The sequence below is a fragment of the Vulpes vulpes genome, unplaced genomic scaffold (assembly GCF_048418805.1).
Source record: "Vulpes vulpes isolate BD-2025 unplaced genomic scaffold, VulVul3 u000000728, whole genome shotgun sequence".
Taxonomy (NCBI): Eukaryota; Metazoa; Chordata; class Mammalia; order Carnivora; family Canidae; genus Vulpes; species Vulpes vulpes.
In genome coordinates, this window is record NW_027325809.1 from 17,987 (window position 1) to 38,273 (window position 20,287).

At 34.0% G+C, this 20,287-nt stretch overlaps 1 protein-coding gene across 1 annotated transcript in view; it reads left to right on the forward strand.

Moving 5' to 3' along the window:
* Positions 1–18,405, forward strand: part of LOC140597499 (unconventional myosin-IXa-like) — a 28,626-nt gene extending 10,221 nt beyond the window's left edge. The window contains exons 2-3 of the mRNA XM_072746092.1: positions 1,607–1,726; positions 17,630–18,405. Of these exons, the coding sequence (XP_072602193.1) occupies positions 1,607–1,726; positions 17,630–17,709 (200 nt within the window). The 3' untranslated portion in view covers positions 17,710–18,405. The remainder of the gene's footprint in view (positions 1–1,606; positions 1,727–17,629) is intronic.
* The last annotated feature ends 1,882 nt before the right edge of the window (positions 18,406–20,287 follow it).

The following is a 20,287-nucleotide window of genomic DNA, read 5'->3' on the forward strand; positions in this document are numbered from 1 at the left end:
CTATGCATTCTTTCATCAAGCGGCCCATCAGGATTACTGATAATGGACACAGAATTTTTCTTTTAATTTCATTCATTTATTCATGAGAGACACACACACACACACAGAGGCAGAGACATAGGCAGAGGGAGAAACAGGCAGCCTGCAGGGAGCCTGATGAGGACTCTATCCCAGGACTCTGGGATCACAACCTGAGCCAAAGACAGATGCTCAATCACTGAGCCACACAGATGTCCCAGCACAGAATATTTTTACTGAGATATTTGACTAAGAAATGATGGGTAACTTGATAATATTTGTGTCTTTTTGAAACATTGAAAATTTGTAGCTGTGAGCTCTCCACATTGGATGAATGAGATCATGTTTATTAGACTACTTTAAAAATATTGGATATGAAAATAATTTTCAAATCTACTTTTTTTAAAAAAAACCTACTATTTACATTATTATCTGATATATCATAAGATTCCATTTTCTTAGCTAAAATGTATGTGCTTAGTCTCTGGTTCCAGTCATCTAGTTTAAGGAATTATAGTTAGACTAAACCATGCTTTGCAAACCTCACTGAACTGTCTGCCTCTATTTAACTTTTTAAATAATTCTGCATTGAGAACTATTCATAGGTAGTATCTCATTTCTAATTACACAGTAAAATGCACTAATGAAACTTTATTCATTGTTGCTTCCTTTATCTCTGCCTGTTGTTAAACTCCCCCCGCCCCCTGTTTTTTTTAAGGCAAACCTACACAAATTTGAATTAAATGTCCTAATTCCAGAGATATTCTTTGAGTAAATGATACTTAATATCCACCTACCCCCAATCCTGGAGATGCCTATTCTCTTTTACATCCATGTGTTGCTAATATTAATGGTACTGACCGACCCCCAATCCTCTTTATTGCTAGAGTGACTCACTGTTTCAGTAGCACTTATCTGGGGCTTTGATTCTTACTTAAACATGCTCTCTTCCCTTTCCCACCATAGTTGATTCTTTCTCACTTGACTAAGTGGTGGTGAGGTACATTTTCCAACTTTCTTTCCAGATTTATAAATACCAAAGTGCTGCTGGGTTTTCCTGCTCTGTGGTGCTTTTCTTCTTGCTCTTTAAACATTGACACACTTGTTGGAATTCCTACAAGTGTGGTAAATTGCAAAATTTGTGAAAGAATTATTTAACTTTTGGTAAATTGATTTGGGTATATTTCTCTTTGGTGTTCCATCATTGTTCCTTGCATTGTTGCCAACTATATGCTAATTATATTTCAGACCTGATAAAAATGGGTCTGTTACAAAAGAATAACCATACAAATTGTTTTGAAATTTCCCTACTATTTTAAATCAGAAATTTTTAATATTAACTCACACTTTCAGACCTGAATGAGGTACTTTGAATACCTAAAAAAGTCCTCTATGTTTTCCTTTTATTTTTGTGTAATTTCCTCAAGTCAATTTTAAAAAGTTATTCACATTTAACCCATATTACTTTTGATACATTTTTACATATTCTTAAGATAGTTGGCAGCATTGTCCTTGATTATCTATTGGTTTGGGCTTATATAATATCTTTTTCTTTTCTCCATTTTTTGTTTTTCATTTGCTTCCTAAGGACATGATGATACAGCGCCATGTGCAATTTTGAAAAGTATGGATAGTTTTAGCTTTCTCCAACACCCAGTCCACCAGAGGAGCTTAGAGATTCTGCAGAGGTGCAAGGAAGAGAAGTACAGTAAGGCTGCAAATCCTGATAAACTCTGTGTCATCACATATCTGTTTGGAAATGGAAACCAGGAGCATTCTGCACCAGGGTGGGACATAAATTGCATAGGCAATGTGACCGACATAATCCTATGATCAGTCTTAGGATATTTCCATTGAAACTATATTTTTTTTGGAAAAAGTTGATATACCTCTTCTTTGAACTTGGATGAGTATTTGCCTGTGATCCTTAGGTTGTTAATTATACTTGGTTTTAGGTTCTGAATTAGTTTCCAGTTTTGTCTTTAAAGTAGCTGAGTGATGGTTAAAAATGAGTTACGATTTTTTTCCTAATTTTTTTAAAAAGCTTTATTGAAATCTAATTGAGGTAAAATTGCTTGTAAAAGCATAGAGTAAGTTTTGACATATATATTCATTTGTGAAATCATTAACACAATCTAGCTAATTACCATATCCAATACTGCCAAAAGTTTCCTCTGCCCCTTTCTAATTTTGGCTGATTTTTATGTTTGCTTATGCTTGAATTTCAACATCAGCAGTGTTGCTTTTGTGTAACATTGCTTAATCCACTTAGTTTGATTGCAGTTCTATCAGACTTTACTGTCTGATTTGGAGCAAAGCCACCACATTAATGTTTTGGCTTAAGGAAGAATGAGAATCATAATGGATATTCTTTTTTTTTTAAAATAAAATTAGTGTGAAAAGATGCCCTTGGTTTCCATTTCCTCTTTTCTATTTGTTATACTCACTCTGAATGAAAATGATTCTTTTGCCTATTGTGGGATTATAGTTATTTGGCTACTGCTAAGTGAAAATAGATCTTTCAGAATACTCAAAGCCCAACTCAGCATTTGCATATAATGGACCTAAATTACTTATATTTTGAGCTTTTTTACAAATCACCATACATTTACTTTGTTAATTTCACAGTTTTGTGATTAAAGTTCCATGAAATTTTAGTATCCAATTATAAGTGAAAGAATGTTAAATAGAATTTCTGAAAGCAAATGTTGTGGATTCTTTCTTCAGTTCTTATTTCTGCTGTTTTGGTATAAGAAAATGTGTGATGCATTTTGAAAAATACAATTAAAATGTTCTCTCATTTTAGAAAGAACAAAGGTAAGTATTTCATTTTAAAAAGATCATCCTGAAGTGTTAACATTAATTATTGTTGTTGTTTCTAAAAGGTATACAAAGTCTTCATTTTAATTACTTATCTGCCTTTTCTAAATCTTTTAATCCATGAGACATTATTTAAAACCACCTACAAATCTTTTTTGGGAGTTCAAATTAATTATTTTCAACTTCTAAATAGTTGGCAAGTCATTTATTTGTTTCGTTGATTTTCGTGACCTTCAGTCTGACAGCACCAGTCCTGAAGGCATTCAATTTTTTTTTTTTTTGGCATTCCAGTTTTGTAAAGAATAGGAAGGCGGGTACCCAAGTACAACATAGGCTGCATGAGGAAATTATACATTTATCTGTGTTTATATGCAAATCTATAGAATTTGGAACTTTTCCATTATTTTAGGTAGTTTATTCCATTTTCTAATATAGTGCTACCAATAATTAACATTTTATAATGTATAAAATTACAAATTCAAGTCTGGGAGACTTTTTTTTAAAAACCAGGGGACTACTACTTTAGGTAATGGATAATTGGCAAGGTGAATGAACCTTTCCACAGATAACAATGATAAAACTTGGAGGAAATTTTAAAAAACCAAAATGATTTGAAAGCACTGGTAAAAGACTAAACACTAAGACCAAAAAAGAAGCAGAAATCAGGGAGAGTTTATTCTTTGAAGTAAGTAAGTAGTGGATAAGAATTGTGAATCTGTGGCTTTCTGAACAAGGTGCTTCTCGGATTACCCCAGGGATAGAAAAATCACCACCATACTGGCTTGAGGTATCAGAGAACAAAGTTGAGGATTGGGAAACAACTTGGACTTTAGGAGGAAAATCCTGGAACTGAGTAAGCTAAAACTTAAAAGAGCTAAAACCCAAAGTTAGAGTATGAATTGTGCCAGCCATACCTGGCTGACAGATGTGAGTACACAGGGAAGCTGGTCAGCAAAGCCATGCAAACCAAATGGGAGACAGCCTTTGAAAGATAAAACTGCAGTGGGTGAAATTTGCAAGTTTGCTACTTTTTTGACAGAAGGCTTTTTGTATCTCTGCATAGCTCCTGCCTTAGTTGGAATCCCACAGGTAGAGGGGAGAGAGAAAGAGACAAAGAAATATTTGAAGAAATCGTGGTCAAAAACATTTCCTGTTTGGTTAAAAAACAAAACAAAACAAAACAAACAAACAAAAAAACAACTGGCTTAGAGATCCAAGAAGATTAGTGACTTCCAAGTAGAATAAATAAAAAAGAAAGCCATTATTAGGAACATTGTAGGCAAACTGCTAAATACCAAAAATAAAGAGAAAATCTTGAAAGCAAGCAAGAGAAAATATGGCATATTAAATAAAGGGAATAATGATATGATTAACATCTATTTTATTAAAGCAGGGGAGACAGCAAGATACCCAAAAAGCATAATTAAAATCTTGCCCTCAAAAAAAAAAAAAAAAAAAAATCTTGCCCTCAAAAAATAAAATAAAATAAAATAAAATAAAAAATAAAATAAAAAATAAAATAAAATAAAAAAAAAATAAAAAAAAATAATAAAATAAAATAAAATCTTGCCCTCTCTTAAAATAAACCAAAACACTGCTGGCCTCCCCCAACCCCTAAACAAAATCCAACTTTCAGGCAAAATTTCTATATTTTTAGTTTGGGTCCGACAAGTTAACCATCTGTTAGGAGAAACATCAAAGTTTTCAGAAAAACATAACAGAATTTAGTGTTGCTACAATGTATTATCCACAGTGTTTATCAGTTAGCAAAAATATTCTTAAAAAATGAGCCTAAGGTATCCTTGGGTGGCTCAGTGGTTTAGCACCTGCCTTTGGCCCGGGGCCTGATCCTGGAGTCCGGGGACCGAGTCCTACATCGATCGGGCACCCTGCATGGAGCCTGCTTCTCCCTCTGCCTGTGTCTCTGCCCCTCTCTCTCTCTCTCTCTCTCTGTGTCTCTCATGAATAAATAAAATCCTTAAAAAAAAATGAGCCTAAAATAAAGATGTTTTCAGATAAAAGCGATCTGAGGGAATTTGTCATCATAATACATATTCTATGAAAAATGATTATTGAATTTCTTATTTTTAATCAGAAAACTCTATTTTTTTATTAAATTTTTTAGAGAAAGTGTGCAGTCAGTGAGGGGAGCTCCACGCTCAGCACTAAGCCTGACATGGGGCTCAATCTCATGACCCTGAGATCATGACCTGAGCTGAAATCAAAAGTCAGATACTTAATCGACTGAATCATCCGGGCACCCTAATAATGGAAGTTATTTAGGCTAAAGGGAAATGGCATCAGATGGTAACTTGAATGAATACTAAGTAAGTGTTGGTACACTTTTCTGCAAAGGGTCAGATAGTAAATGTTTTAGGCTTTGGGGATCTTATGGTCTCTGTTGAAATATCTTAGCTGCACTGTGAAAGGAGCCATAGACAATACATAAATAAATGAGCATGACTGTATTTCAATAAAATTTTATTATGGACACAGAAATTTAAATTTCATATGATTTTTGCATGTCACAAAGATACTCTTTCATTTATTTTTTTTTTCCTCAACCATTTAAAAATGTAAAAGCCATTCTTAGCATGTAGGCCATACAAAAACAGACAGCGGGTTTGATTTGGCCCAAGGACTCTTTTAGTTTGCTGATCCATGAATTATTGGAAGAAATAAACAGAAATAATAACCATGTCACTGAGTGTTTTTCTGTATGTTGGTAAATTGAACACCAATAAAAATTAATTTATTAAAAAAAAAGAAATAATAACCATGTATAAAAATAAATGACTATACATATTTCCTTTTATTTTCTTTTAAAAAGATACATGACTATTTAAAGTAAAAATTAAGGCATTGTTCTGGTGGTTTAAAATATGTCCACAAATTCTTTGATAGTCTTCCCTTCAAAAGACATGTGCTGGACTTAATGACTCACTTCTAACAAATGGAATGGACAGAAGTGACAGTGTGTGACCTTCACAATTAAGACAAAATTAGTGTGGTTTTTCTTTTGCTCCCACCTTCTGTCTCTAGTGACTGTTCTCTGTTACTTGGCAGGGAGGAAATTAGAGGAGTGGGGAGAAATTGGAGTTCTTGGAAGCATGAACTGCAGCCCCACTTCTTCAAAGATCCTTACCTGCCCTGGTAAGGAGAAGGAATAAGATGGTAGGAGGAAGAGAGGGAAAGGGTGGAAGAGAAGAATCTCACTTGAATTTGAACCCGTGCTTTTGACATTCAGTCTATCCTCAGGCCATGTTTATGAAGAAGATGAAAGATCAGCAATTGTCAGAGAAGTGCTGTGGGCTCGATATAACTTACTCTCACCGTGCTGACAATGCCTGCCTTAATGTTCCTAACCTCAGGCTTCAGTATGGTCCCACAAGTGATTGAAAATTTAACCTGACCAAGTGCAATTAATGGAATTCCATTATGAGATTCCAAATGGAATTTAAGTCTGACCCAAATGGAATTAAAATAGAAATTAGTGACAGAAGGATACCTGAGAAGTCCTCCAATATATATATATTTTAAAGTAATCTCTACATCCAACATGGGCTTGAACTCAGAACCATGAGATTGAGTCGCTTGCTCTTCTGACTGAGCCAGCCAGGCACCCCTTGAGAAATACTCAAATATTTTGAAAATAAGCCACATCTATAAATAACTTATGAGTTAAAAAACTCATAAGGGCAACTTAAAACTATTTTGATCTGAATGAGAATGGAAATACCATAATTTGAATAATGCAACTAAAGTAGTGTTTAGAAGAAAATTGATAGCTTTATTTTTTTAAGATTTTATTTATTTATTCATGAGAAACAGAGAGAGAGAAGCAGAGACACAGGCAGAGGGAGAAGCAGGCTCCATGCAGGGAGCCTGACGTGGGACTCGATCCTGGATCTCCAGGAGCAGGCCCTGGGCTGAAGGTGGCGCTAAACTGCTGAGCCCCACCCCGGGCTGCCTGAAGATTGTTGGCTTTAAATTCTTATATTAGAAGAAGTCAAAATGATTGCTTTTACCTTATGAAACTATAAAAAGAACATTTTAGACCCAAAATGAGTAAAGAGAAATGAGGAGCTACAATATGTGAATACAAAGTAGATTAACAGTAGAGAAAATCAGTGAAAACAAAAACCTGATTTTTCAAAAGAGCAATGAAATTGATAAAGCTCTAGTTCTGTCCAGTAGAGCCTTTTGTGAAGATAAAAATGTTCTCCAGCTGTGCTCTCTAAAACTGTAGCCATTAGCAACATATGGCTGTTAAGCACCTGAAAGTTACTGAAAATTTGAAAACTGAAGTTTTAATCTGATTCAGTCAGATCAAATTGAGAGCCACATGTGGCTAGTGGCTGCTGTATTATTGCAGTCCTATCCTTCTGATCAAGAAATATGAGAGAAGGCACAAATACTGTTAACTGGAATGAACAAGATAGACATCAAAAGATAAGGAAATATTATGAACACTTGTGTCAATAAATTAAAAACTTAGATGAAATGGACAAATTCCTTGAATGTCAAACTAAGTTGGCCCAAGGAAAAATAGAAAATTTGGTCACTCCTATATCTATTAACAATAACAGATTCAAAAGTAAAGTCTTACCCCATACAAGAAATGCCCAGACCCAGATAGCTTTAATAGTAAATTTTATTTAAGGAACATTTAAGGAAAGAATAATGCCAGTTCTCTTCAACTCTTTCAGAAAATATAGGAGCAAGGTATCCAATGCAAATCATATCTTGAGGCCAGTATACTCTTAATACCAGAGTCAGACAAAAACATTACAAAAAAACTACAGACCAACATACCTCACAATAATAGACATAAAAAGCCTTAACAAAATAAGGGCTAACTAAATTCACCAATATATTAAAGGAGAAGACATGAAATCCAGTGGAGTTTATTCCAGGAAAGATTGGTTTGATAATAGAAAATCAATCAATATAACTCACTCTATTCATCTAAAAAAGAAAAAGCATATGACATCTCAGTTGATAAAAAGATTTTGTCATAATTCTTCATTCATTCCTATTTAAAAACTTATAGGAGCCTAGAGATAGAAGGCAATCTCCGTTTTATAAAGAATATGCATGAAAATCCTATAGCATTCTTCATACTCAATGATGAAAGATTGAATACTGCTTCTCTGACATTGAGACAAGGCAAAGATACCTGTTTTTGCCACTCAGATTTAACACTCTACTGAAAGTCATACACAGTGCTATAAGGCAACAAAAAAATAAAAGGTACATAGATTGAAAAGGAAGATGTAGACAAATGATCATCTATATAGAAAGTGCTAAGGAGTTTAAAATATGCTCTTTGATATAGAAAGTAAATTCCAACAATCTCACAGGATACCAGGTAAATTCACAAAAACTATATTTTAGCCATGGACATGTGGAAAATGAAATCTGTGAATTTCATTTATACATCTTTGGCAGTCAGCCTCCTCGATAGTCTCCAGTTATCCTCATATTTTGGTATTCACAACTTTGTGTAGTCTCTTGCATTTTACCCATCTTGGTCTGTGTATGCCAGAAGTGATAGTATGTCAATTCCAAAATTAAGTTATGAAAGACTGCAGTTTCCACCTTAAGTAATTTCTCACTTGCTAGCTCTCACAGATCACTGTTTCTGGGAGAAGCAAGCTGCCATTTGTGAGTAGCACTGTGAGAAAGCCCCCTGAAGCCTGCAGTCTACAGTTAGGAACTGATCCTTGCCACTAATTATGTGAGTGACCTTGGAAGCAAATCTTTCAATTCCATTTCAGTCTTCAGGTGACCACAGCTTTGGCCGACAAATTGACTATAACTTCATGAAGATACCCTATCTGAACCACCCAGCTAAGCAGTTCTTGAAACCGGTTTTGTTAGAAACTCTGATTATAACTGTTATTTTTAAGTGCTAGGTTTTGAAGTGCTTTAATATGCAACGGGTAATAATGTAACATACTAAAACATGAACTACTAAAGGATGAGTTTAATTAATTAATTAATTAATTGAGAGAGCATCTTAAGCAGGCTCCACACCCAGCACAGAGCCCAATGAGGGGCTCCATTTCACAACTCTGTGATCATGACCTGAGCTGAAATCAGAAGTCACATACTTAACCAACTGAGCCACCCAAGCACCTCACTTAGGAGTAACTTTACGAAATATGTGTTAGACCTGTACACAACTACAAGGAATTGAAAAATACCTAAATAAATGAAGAGAGATACGTTTTCTTTTTCTTTTTTTCCAATACATGTTTTTGTATTGCTGAGATGTTCTCCTCCAATTAGATCTATAGATTGAGTGCAATTCCAGTGAATATCACAGCAGATTTTTAGTAGAAATTCACAAGCTAATAACTAAGATTTATATAGAAATATAGAATACCTAGGATGACAAAACAATTTTGAAAAAGAATGACAAAGCTGGAGAACTTATTCTATATGATTTCAAGACTAAAATAATCATGACATTGCTCTGTTAGTGTAAAGATCAAGAGATCAATAAAACCAAATAAAAATGCAGGAAAAGATCTACACATATAGGTCAGTTGACTTTCTACATAAGTACTGAGATAATCGAGTAGGGTTGAGCATGGTCTTTTAAACAAGTGACATTGGGACAATTAGGTAGCCTTATATAACAAGAGGACTTAGGATGCCTGGGTGGCTCAGTTGGTTAAACATCTGTCTTAGGCTCAGGTCATGATCTCAGGGTCCTGGGATTGAGTCCTGCATTGGGCTTCTTGCTTGGCAGGGAACCCATTTCTCTCTCTGCCTGCTGTTCCCCTTGCTTGTGCGCATGTGCGTGCACGTGCTCGCTCGCTCTCTCTCTCTCATAAATAAATTAAAAAATCTAAAAAGAAAAAGAGAACTTTGACCTTTACCCTATTTTCTGAGTAAGATTGAACTTGAAGTGGGCCATATAGCTCATCATAAAGAGTAAAACTATTAAGTTTGTAGAAGAAAACCTGAGAGAAAATCTTTGCAAAAATTTCTTAGATGGGACTTTAGAGCATAAACTATTTAAAAAAAGAAAAAGGGTAAAACTGAGTTCACCAAAATTGAAAATTTCTACTTTAAAAAAGATCTTGCTCAGAAAACTAAAAGCATACCACACCCTGGGAAACAATATTTGTGTAATAATTTATAATACTGATGACTGATAATGGACTTGAAAACAATATTTTAAGAACCCTGTAGTTAATAAAATTTATCAGTTCAGTTAAAAATAGTCTAAAGACTTGAACATGTGCTTCAAAAATAAGATATAGGAATGATCCATAGGTTTGTGACAGATGATCAGTTTCATTAGTCATTAGGGAAGTACAAAATATCACAATGAGGCCACAGTAACAACCTCTATCACAGCTGGATTTTAACAAGTTGAGAATACTTAAAGAGTATTGACAGTACTAACTCATGATGAGGATGTGGAGCAACTAGAGTGCTTATATACTCTACTGCAATGTAAAACAGTACAATTATTGTGGGAAAGAGTTTGTCAGGTTTTTTAAAATAAAGGTAAGCATATACTTTCCAGTTCCATTAATACCAATCCCAGATATTTACCTGAGAGAAATGAAAACATATGTTCACACAGATACTTTTATAGGTCAATTGTTAAAATAATATGCTGAATGAAACCTTACATAAAAGAGGACATACTGTTTTATATACCATTTATATATCAAATTCTAGAAAATGCAAAGCACTCTATGTGGGTATCAGATTAGTGGTTGCCATGATCCAGGAGGGTGTGTGGTGGGTTTTCAAAGAAAAGGCACAAGGGAACTCTTGGGAGATGATGCAAATATTCTGTATCTTCTTTTGGTAGTAGTATTATCAAAACTTATGCAACTGTATACTTCAAATGCATGTATTCTATATGTAAGGTTTACCACAGTAAAAATAATTACGTATCATGAAGCCTGGCAAAAGTCACAGACAAATATAGAAGAGACTATTTTGCATGGAATTAAGACTATCAAAAATAAAAATAAAATGGTATATGATCAGAATTCATGTTTGAAAATGGGAGAAACAAATGGGAGAAATAAATAGAATGTTATTTTGGTGAGGCCTACAGGAAAGGCAGGGAGCTATATTTCTTTTGAATTGGTAGAATATAGATATTTATCAAAGTCAATCAATTTGGGTAAATAAACATGATTGTGTGTGTCTGATAGACAACCATAATAATAACAAAAATAGAATCACTTTTATCTTTTAAAGTGGCTTAGGAAGCCTTTAACAAATGAAAACTAAGAAAGGAAAAAATGAGTTTAAGAGTAAAATAAATGAAAAATATGAAAATATAAGAAATAAGTACTGCTATTTAAAATTAATAAAAATAGATTAACCTCATCAATTAAATTCTCCAAATGAATTTTTCAAGAAGTTCAGTTAAATAATATCTACATGATTTTTTTTAGAAGACTTTATTTCAGAAAGAGAGAGAGAGAGATAGAGAGCAGGAGTGGGGAAGAGAGGAAGAAGCAGGCTCCCTGCTGAGCAGGGAACCACCATCAGGCTCTATCCTGACATGGGCCCAGGGAGAAAACATTTCTCTGAGCCACCCAGGCATCCCATATCTACAAGATTCTCAAAATGATGAAAGTAAAAGGATGGACAAAGATATACCAGGCAAAGGTGAAAATAAATAGAGTTAGGTAGTAATCTAAACAGATCTACACTGATAGAACTTACTAAAAGAGTTGAGAAAGACAAAACCTGAACTCACTGGAAAGTGTTGAGATCTGATAAAGAAATGATAAATATGTTCTATGTATCTAAATAAACAATTACTTTATAAAACTTAGTAGTAAAACTTAATTTGCTTGATTAATAGGGGAAAAACAAGGTGAATATAAGTACTGGGTAACGACATTTGAGATGGGAAGGGGATAACTAGAATTGAAGCATTCAGAGGTTTTTGTACTCTTTAGCAAAGCGGAAGAGAATTCCATTTAGAATTCGTGGATATGTTAAAAATTCAAGGATAATCAAAGAAGAGAGTATATATGACTTCCAAAACAAAAGAAACCAAAATATAAAGGAAATAATTCAGTAGAAGTCTGGATAAAAGCATTTAATAGGGAGATACAAGGCATAAAATAAGTCAGAAAAACGAAGAACAACAGTAATAACAGTAAATTAAAATGAACCAAATGAAATAGTTAAATAACAAGTTATGCAATTAAGAAAACTTAGTTATAAGATGTTTATAAGAGAAAATCCTAAATCATATGAACACAAAAGATTCAAAATAAAATATTAGAATACAGCTGTATCAGAAAATTGATTCTTGTTCTCTTAAATGTTTTCTCACTTCCTATAGGCAACTCTTAAGATTTCTGTTACTATAAATTAGTTTTGCCTTTTCTAAAAATTTTACAGAAATGGAATCATACAGTATGTGTTCTTTTGTGTTCTGATTCTCTTAGGCAATATGATAAATACACCCATGTTATGTTGTTTCATATACAATTAGTTTGTTGCTGAGTTATTATGTATATAAAAACAATTGTGTGTACAACTTTGTGTTTATCATTTGTTTCTTGATGGATATAAGGGTTAAATGTACTGCTTTCAGCTATTGCGAGAAGCCCCGCTATAAACCTTTTTGTTCATGTCATTTTGTGTACATATGTTTTCATTCCTCAGGTAAAACTTATGGTTGGTTATAATGTCATAAAGTAGACATGTTTAATGTCATTAGGAACTATCAAATTTTGGTACTTTACAGATATTTTATTTTCTTTTGACTTACATTATTTGTGATGATAAACTCAGATGTAATCCCATTGTACTTCTTTCATATCTAGTGTACCTTTTTTCCTCTGGCTGCTAGACATTTTCTCATTGTTTTTTGGTTTTCAGTAATTTATGATGTTCCTAGATATGATTTATATTTATCCTTTTTGGGATTTGCTGTACCTTTTGACCCGTGCTTCAGTTGTCTTTCATCAAATTTAGGAAATTTTTGGCTGACATTGTTTCAGAAACTTTTTCTGTTGCAGTTTCTTTTATTTCTAGATGTCAGTTAAATGTTTTTAGAATATTTGATCTGTCTCAGATTCCTCATACTCTGCTCATTTTTCTCTTATTTTTGTTCTTTCATTCTTCAGATTAGATAATTTTTATTTATTGATTTCAAGTTCATTGTGCTGTTCAAAGTCTTCTTTTAAATCCATAGAATGAATATAGAATGAATTTTTTTTTTTAAGATTTTTATTTATTTATTCATGAGGGACAGAGAGAAGGCAGAGACCTAGGCAGAGGGAGAAGCAGGCTCCTCTCAGGGAGCCTGTTGGTGGGACTCGATCCCCGACTCTGGGATCACACCCTGAGCTGAAGGCAGACGCTCAACCACTGAGCCACCCAGGCGTCCCTAGAATGAATTCTATTTCAGTTTTAGTTCCAGAATATACATTTGGTTCCTTTTTACAGTTCCTGTTTTCCTTTAAGTTTTGCTGTCTGTTAACTCGTAAGACCATCTTCTACTTTAAGTCATTGAACATTATGATGACTATTTTAAAGGTATGTATGTATGTATTTAGTTAAAAGGTTTTTAAATGCTCATCCTAGCAAGTGGGGCATGATGGAATTTGAAGCTGTTGGAATGAGATCAGGAGAAAGTGCACAGGCCTTCATTTTCTGAGTGATCAGTTGCTAACGTTCAGCATATTTATTATTCCTTATGCCCTCTGAATTTTTAAAATATTTAATAATTGATGTTGAAAATCACACAGAAGGAAATAAGGAGGTCAGATAATATGCATAAAAGAACCACCCTCAAAGAAACACCCTGTTGTGTTTGCAGAGAAAATACTCCCAAGGAGAAGAAAATTTCCCGTGAGTATAGTATAGAAGAATTTAAGAATTTGAATCTAGTATAGCAGTAGCACAAATTCAAGACAATAAAATATTAGAATGATTTTGAAAAGAGGTATAGAACTATCAAAGCATGCAGAAGAATAAAGCTACATTTGTATGACCTCAAAATATAGTGGAAAATAGCTGAAAATTGAATTGCTAATATTGATGAAAGGTCTGAGATGATTTTGTTTCAATACACAGAAGAAAAGAATAGATATGGAGGATAGAAAATGATTATTTGTCATAGGGATAATTGGTGCTCATAACTAAGGAACTGATTAAATAAAACAAAAACAATGAATTCAGTATATAAGAAAATAAAGTTCTAACTGAATTAGTTGACCATAAGATATTTTCAGTAACAGTTTACTGGAAATTCTCCTGGGAATTTAATTAGGAGTGGAATTACTGGGTTTACTTTTTTGATAATACGCCAGAGTACTTTCCAAAATGACTGTATTGCTTCACATTGCAGCAGTGTACAAAAGGTTTCAATTTTTTTTCTTGTCTGTGGCAACACTTTTATCTGTCTTTCTGATTATAGCCATCCTGGTGAGGATAAAGTGGTATCTTATTATAGTTTTGATTTTCATTTCTTTGATGACTAATGATGTTAAGCATCATTTCATAAACTTACTAACAATTTGCATATCTTCTTTGGAAAAATATCTATTCATATCCTTTGTTCATTTTTAAATTGGGTTGTCTTTATTATTCAGTTATAAGAGTTCTTTTTATTGTCTGGATTCAAGTTTCTTATCAGATAGTAGAGTAACAAACTTTTTTTAATCATTCTGTGGGTTGTCTTTTTACTTTCTTGATCTGTTGTCCTTTGAAGCACAGTAGTTTTAAATTTTGAGAATGTCCACTTTATACATTTTTGGTTGCTTATGATTTTGGTAACATATCTAAGTAATTTTATTGCCTAATTCAATGTCATAAAGATTTACTCCTATATTTTCTTTTGAGAATTTTATAAATTCAGCACTTACTTTGATTTTTGGTCCAATTTCATTCTTTTAAATGGGGATATATCTAGTTTTTCCAGCACCATTAGTTGAAAAGATTATTCTTTTCTCATTGCATTGTCTTTTTTTTTTTTTATTGGAGTTCAGTTTGCCAACATATAGCATATCACCCAGTGCTCATCCCATCAAGTGCCCCCCTCAGTGCCCATCACCCAGTCACCCCCAGCCCCTGCCCACCTCCCTTTCCACCACCCCTTGTTCGTTTCCCAGAGTTAGGAGTCTCTCATGTTCTGTCTCCTTTTCTGATATTTCCCACTCATTTTTCTCCTTTCCCCTTTATTCCCTTTCACTATTTTTTATATTCCCCAAATGAATGAGACCATATAATGTTCGTTCTTCTCCAGTTGACTTATTTCACTCAGTATAATACCCTCCAGTTCCATCCATGTTGAAGCAAATGGTAGGCATTTGTCGTTTCTAATGGCTGAGTAATATTCCACTGTATACATAAACCACATCTTCTTTATCCATTCATCTTTCGATGGACACCGAGGCTCCTTCCACAGTTTGGCTATTGTGGACGGACATTGCTGCTCTAAACATCGGGGTACAGGTTTCCTGGCGTTTCATTGGATCTGTATCTTTGGGGTAAATCCCCAGCAGTGCAATTGCTGGGTCGTAGGGCAGATCTATTTTTAACTCTTTGAGGAAACTCTGCACAGTTTTCCAGAGTGTCTGCACCAGTTCACATTCCCACCAACAGTGCAAGAGGGTTCCCCTTTCTCCACATCCTCCCCATCATTTGTTGTTTCCTGCCTTGTTAATTTTCCCCATTCTCACTGGTGTGAGGGGGGATCTCATTGTGGTTTTGATTTGTATTTCCCTGATGGCAAGTGATGCGGAGCATTTTCTCATCTGCTTGTTGGCCATGTCTATGTCTTCCTGTCTGAGATTTCTGTTCATGTCTTTTGCCCATTTCATGATTGGATTGTTTGTTTCTTTGCTGTTGAGTTGAATAAGTTCTTTATAGATCTTGGATACTAGCCCTTTATCTGATATGTCATTTGCAAATATCTTCTCCCATTCTGTAGGTTGTCTTTTAGTTTTGTTGACTGTTTCTTTTGCTGTACAAAAGCTTCTTATCTTGATGAAGTCTCAATAGTTCATTTTTGTTTTTGTTTCTCTTGCCTTCATTAATGTATCTTGCAAGAAGTTGCTGTGGCCAAGTTCAAAAAGGGTGTTGCCTGTGTTCTCCTCTAGGTCTGATGGAATCTTGTCTCACATTTAGATCTTTCATCCATTTTGAGTTTATCTTTGTGTATGGTGAAAGAGAGTGGTCTAGTTTCATTCTTCTGCATGTGGCTGTCCAATTTTCCCAGCACCATTTATTGAAGAGACTGTTCTTTTTCCAGTGGATAGTCTTTCCTCCTTTGTCAAATATTAGTTGACCATAAAGTTGAGAGTCCACTTCTGGATTCTCTGTTCTGTTCCATTGCATTGTCTTGACATCTTTGTCAAAATTCATTAGATCATAAATGTAAAGGTCTATTCAGTATTCTGAATTCCTTTCCATTGATTTGTATTTCTTTATGAGAGTACCATACTGTCTCAATTACTCTATCTTTGTAATATGTTTCAAATTCAGGAATGTTTCAAATTCAGGAAGCGTGAGTCCTCCAACGTGTTCTTCTTTTTCAATACTGTTAGGGCTATTCTGGGTTCTCTGCATTGCCATATTAATTTTAGGATGAGTTTATTCATTTTTGTAAAAAATCAATGCTGGAATTTTAATAGAGGTTGCATGGATATATAGATAAATTTAGAGAGCATCACTATCTTAACAGTAATTAAGTTTTCCAATTCATAAGTATGGATGTCATTCCATTTATTTAGGTTTCTTTTAATGATGTTTTGTAATTTTCAGTGTAAACATTTTATACTTTTTAAAGTTTATTCTTTTTGTATTATTTTGATGTTATTAATGGAATTGTTTCTGATTTTCTTTTCTGATTATTACTATTGAATAGAAATACAGGGATCCCTGGGTGGCGCAGCGGTTTGGTACCTGCCTTTGGCCCAGGGCGCGATCCTGGAGACCCGGGATCGAATCCCACATCGGGCTCCCGGTGCATGGAGCCTGCTTCTCCCTCTCCCTGTGTCTCTGCCTCTCTCTCTCTCTCTGTGACTATCATAAGTAAATAAAAATAAAAAAAAAATGAATAGAAATACAATTGGTTTTTAAATATTGATCTTCTATCTTATAATTGTGCTGAACTCTTTTATTAGTCCTACTAGTTTTTTTATGGGTTTCTTAGGATTTCCTACCTACAAGATTGTTATCTTGAATACTTTCACTTCCTTTCCAGTGTGTCTTACCTATATTAAATGTTTTTATGTGTGTGTTATGAAAATTCATGGCCTTATGTGTATAGAGAGCTTCAGTGTTTATCATATGATTTAAAGTAAATTATAACTTAAAAAATACTGGTAATGTTTAATTGGACATAATTTGTTGTTTTTGATTCTCAGCGTCTACATGTAATATTAATTGACCTCTGAAATCTATAGCTCATGTCAGCAGTATAACTATTACTGAAAAATGATGCAAAGGAATCATTAGGAATTCTTTGAATCATTATTTAAAATAATGAGCTTATACATTTCTAGACCTTCAGCCTAGTTATCCTTCATTTTCTGTTTTATTTAAATGAGAGAAGAAATATAATTTATTATTTAATTCCCTAGTTGGGTTCATTGTTCCCTAAGTCAAATTAGTAAGTAATAATCACGTCACTTGGTTCATATTATTTAGGTATTTTTGTTATGCTTAGCAAATATTTACTGTTGAAATACATTAATTCTATTTGTCTTTAGAAAAATTGTTTCATGTTTAGTTTCTTTTAGCATTGATTTGAAAATGTCTGCTTTTTATATATTAGGTATAGCCCGGAAAAATCCCAGAACACCTCTTTCTGATCTCCAAGGCATGAATACTCTAAATGAAAAAAACCAACAGTAAGTAATTTTGGTTTATGTTTTCAAGGAAGTATAGAAGAAATAATTCTTATAAATACTTTTGTGGCTTAAAAATATGAAGAAAATCAGGCCTAAGTTTTTTTGTTTCTTGAAGCTCTTATAAATACTGTAACAAGGTTTGAAATTGGTCTAAATGTGCATGTAACTAGTCACAGTTACACTGTTTGCAGCAGCATTAACCTATAGTAAGAGGTAAGACTGAGGAATGTGAAATGGTACATAATAAGTTTGATATACATATTTAATGGGAAGCTCCTTTTCAGTCTTTATACATTTATGTAGAATTTGATAGAATATAAAAATACCTATGTACATTAGGAAGCATACCAACAAAATGAACCTACCACCCAAGTTCAGAACCAGAAGATTATTAGTATTACTGCAGTCACCTTTATATTACTTTCTAATCACTCCCTTTCCCTCTTCCCTCAGGTGACTGCTATCCAGAATTTTCTGTTTATCATTACTGTGCTCTTAAAAATGTTTTCAGTAAATGTATGTTTTTTCTAAGCAATAATTTGTTTGGCTTTGCTAGTTTTTGAGTTTTACAGAAATACTGGTACATAGTATGCTGTCTTCTATGACTTCTTTTCTCTTCAGCTATTCACTTAAGATTTATCCAACTTCTTGCATTGTAGTTTATTCTTTTTAGTTGCGGTTAATATTACATGTTATGGGGGGTGGGGAGTTATGGTTTAATAGATACGAATTTTCAGTTGGGTTAAAACTGGAGATGGATACTGGTGCTGGGTACAGAGCAATGTGAATGTACTCAATGCCAGTTTACTCAGTATACATTGAAAATATTAAAATGGACAGAGAACGGATTGGTGGTTGCTCAAGGCTAGGATAAGATGTGGGCAAAATAGGTGACAGTGGTCAAAAGGTGCAAATTCCCAGTTATAAATAAGTTCTGGGAAAATAATGGGTAGTATAGTGACCACACTTAAATGATACTGAATTGTATATTTGAAAGTTGCTAAGAGAGTAGATCTTAAAAGTTCTCATCACAGAAAAAAATTTGTAACTGGGTGTGGTGATAAATATTAACTATACTTATTCTGATACTCATTTTGCTGTATATATAAATATTCAGTTGTTATATTGCATACCTGAAACTGATCAAATGTTATGTGTCAGTTATTTCTCAGTAAAGAAGAAAAAATGGTAAGTTTTATGTTACAGTTTTTTCTTTTTTAGATTTTATTTATTTGAGAGAGAGAGGGAGCACAAGCAGGGGAAGGGACAGAGGGACAAGCAGACTCCTGCTAAGCACGGAGCCAACCCAGAGCTCGATTCCAGGACCCGGAGATTGTGACCTGAGCCAAAGTCAGATACTTAACCAACAGGGCCACCCAAGTGCCCCATTATGTATTTTTTTTATCACAATAAAATGATTGTATGGCATTAATATACTGTAATTGATTTGTCCATCAGTGGATATATGGGTGGTCCTTTTACTATTATAAATGAGTACCATTTTTTATTTTTATTTTTTTAAAGATTTTATTTATTTATTCATGAGAGACACAGAGGGAGATAGAGAGGCAGAGAAAGAGGCAGAGGGAGAAGCAGGCTCCATGCAGGGAACCCGATGTGGGATTCGATCCCGGGACCCCAGGATCATGCCCTGAGCTGAAGGCAGACGGTTAACTGCTGAGCCACCCAGGTGTCCCTGCATGTTAGTTTTATAAGATAATCCCAAATTGTTTTCCAAGGTAGTTGTTTTTTTTTTTTTTTTCAAGGTAGTTGTATTAATGTACAGTAACGATGGCAGCTCAAAGTTCCCTTTGTTTCATTCCTTGCCAGCACAACTGATTATCAGACTTCTCAACTTTGGATAATCTGGTGGTTACAAAATGGTATCTTATTATTTATATTTTGAAATGTTTGTTTGCCCATATTTCTTTTTAAAAAGTATTCTTTATAAATTTTATGCACTGGTTCTATTTCAGTTGTGTTTCAAATATGTTCTCCCAATTTGTAGCTTATCATTATACTTTGTTTCTTGGTGCCCTTTGGTGAACAAAAAACTCTTAAATTTAACGTAAACATAGTTTTGTCTCTGATTTGTCCATTTCACAGCTTATTTTAAAAATCGTTCTGTAGTCCCAGATCATTCAGCCAGATTTTCCTCTGAGATTTTCTGATGTTTATCACCATTTCAACATCAAGCTTTTTTGTCAGTTGGCTAAATTTCCTCTGATTTAAACAGATGCGCCTTGAATTAGTTTTATTTTCCCGTACAAATCTCTCCTAGCATTTTTTGATCTGTACTAGCCTGGGTTTGTTACATTGATACCTTCCTTTACCTTTGTATTAGATATCGTTTTTGTCATTCTTTTTGCATCAACTTTTTTCTACCATTTCTTCTTTTATGTCTACTTTGTTTTTTTTTTTTTTTAATTTTTATTTATTTATGATAGTCACAGAGAGATAGAGAGAGAGGCAGAGACACAGGCAGAGGGAGAAGCAGGCTCCATGCACCGGGAGCCCGACGTGGGATTCGATCCCGGATCTCCAGGATTGCGCCCTGGGCCAAAGGCAGGCGCCAAACCGCT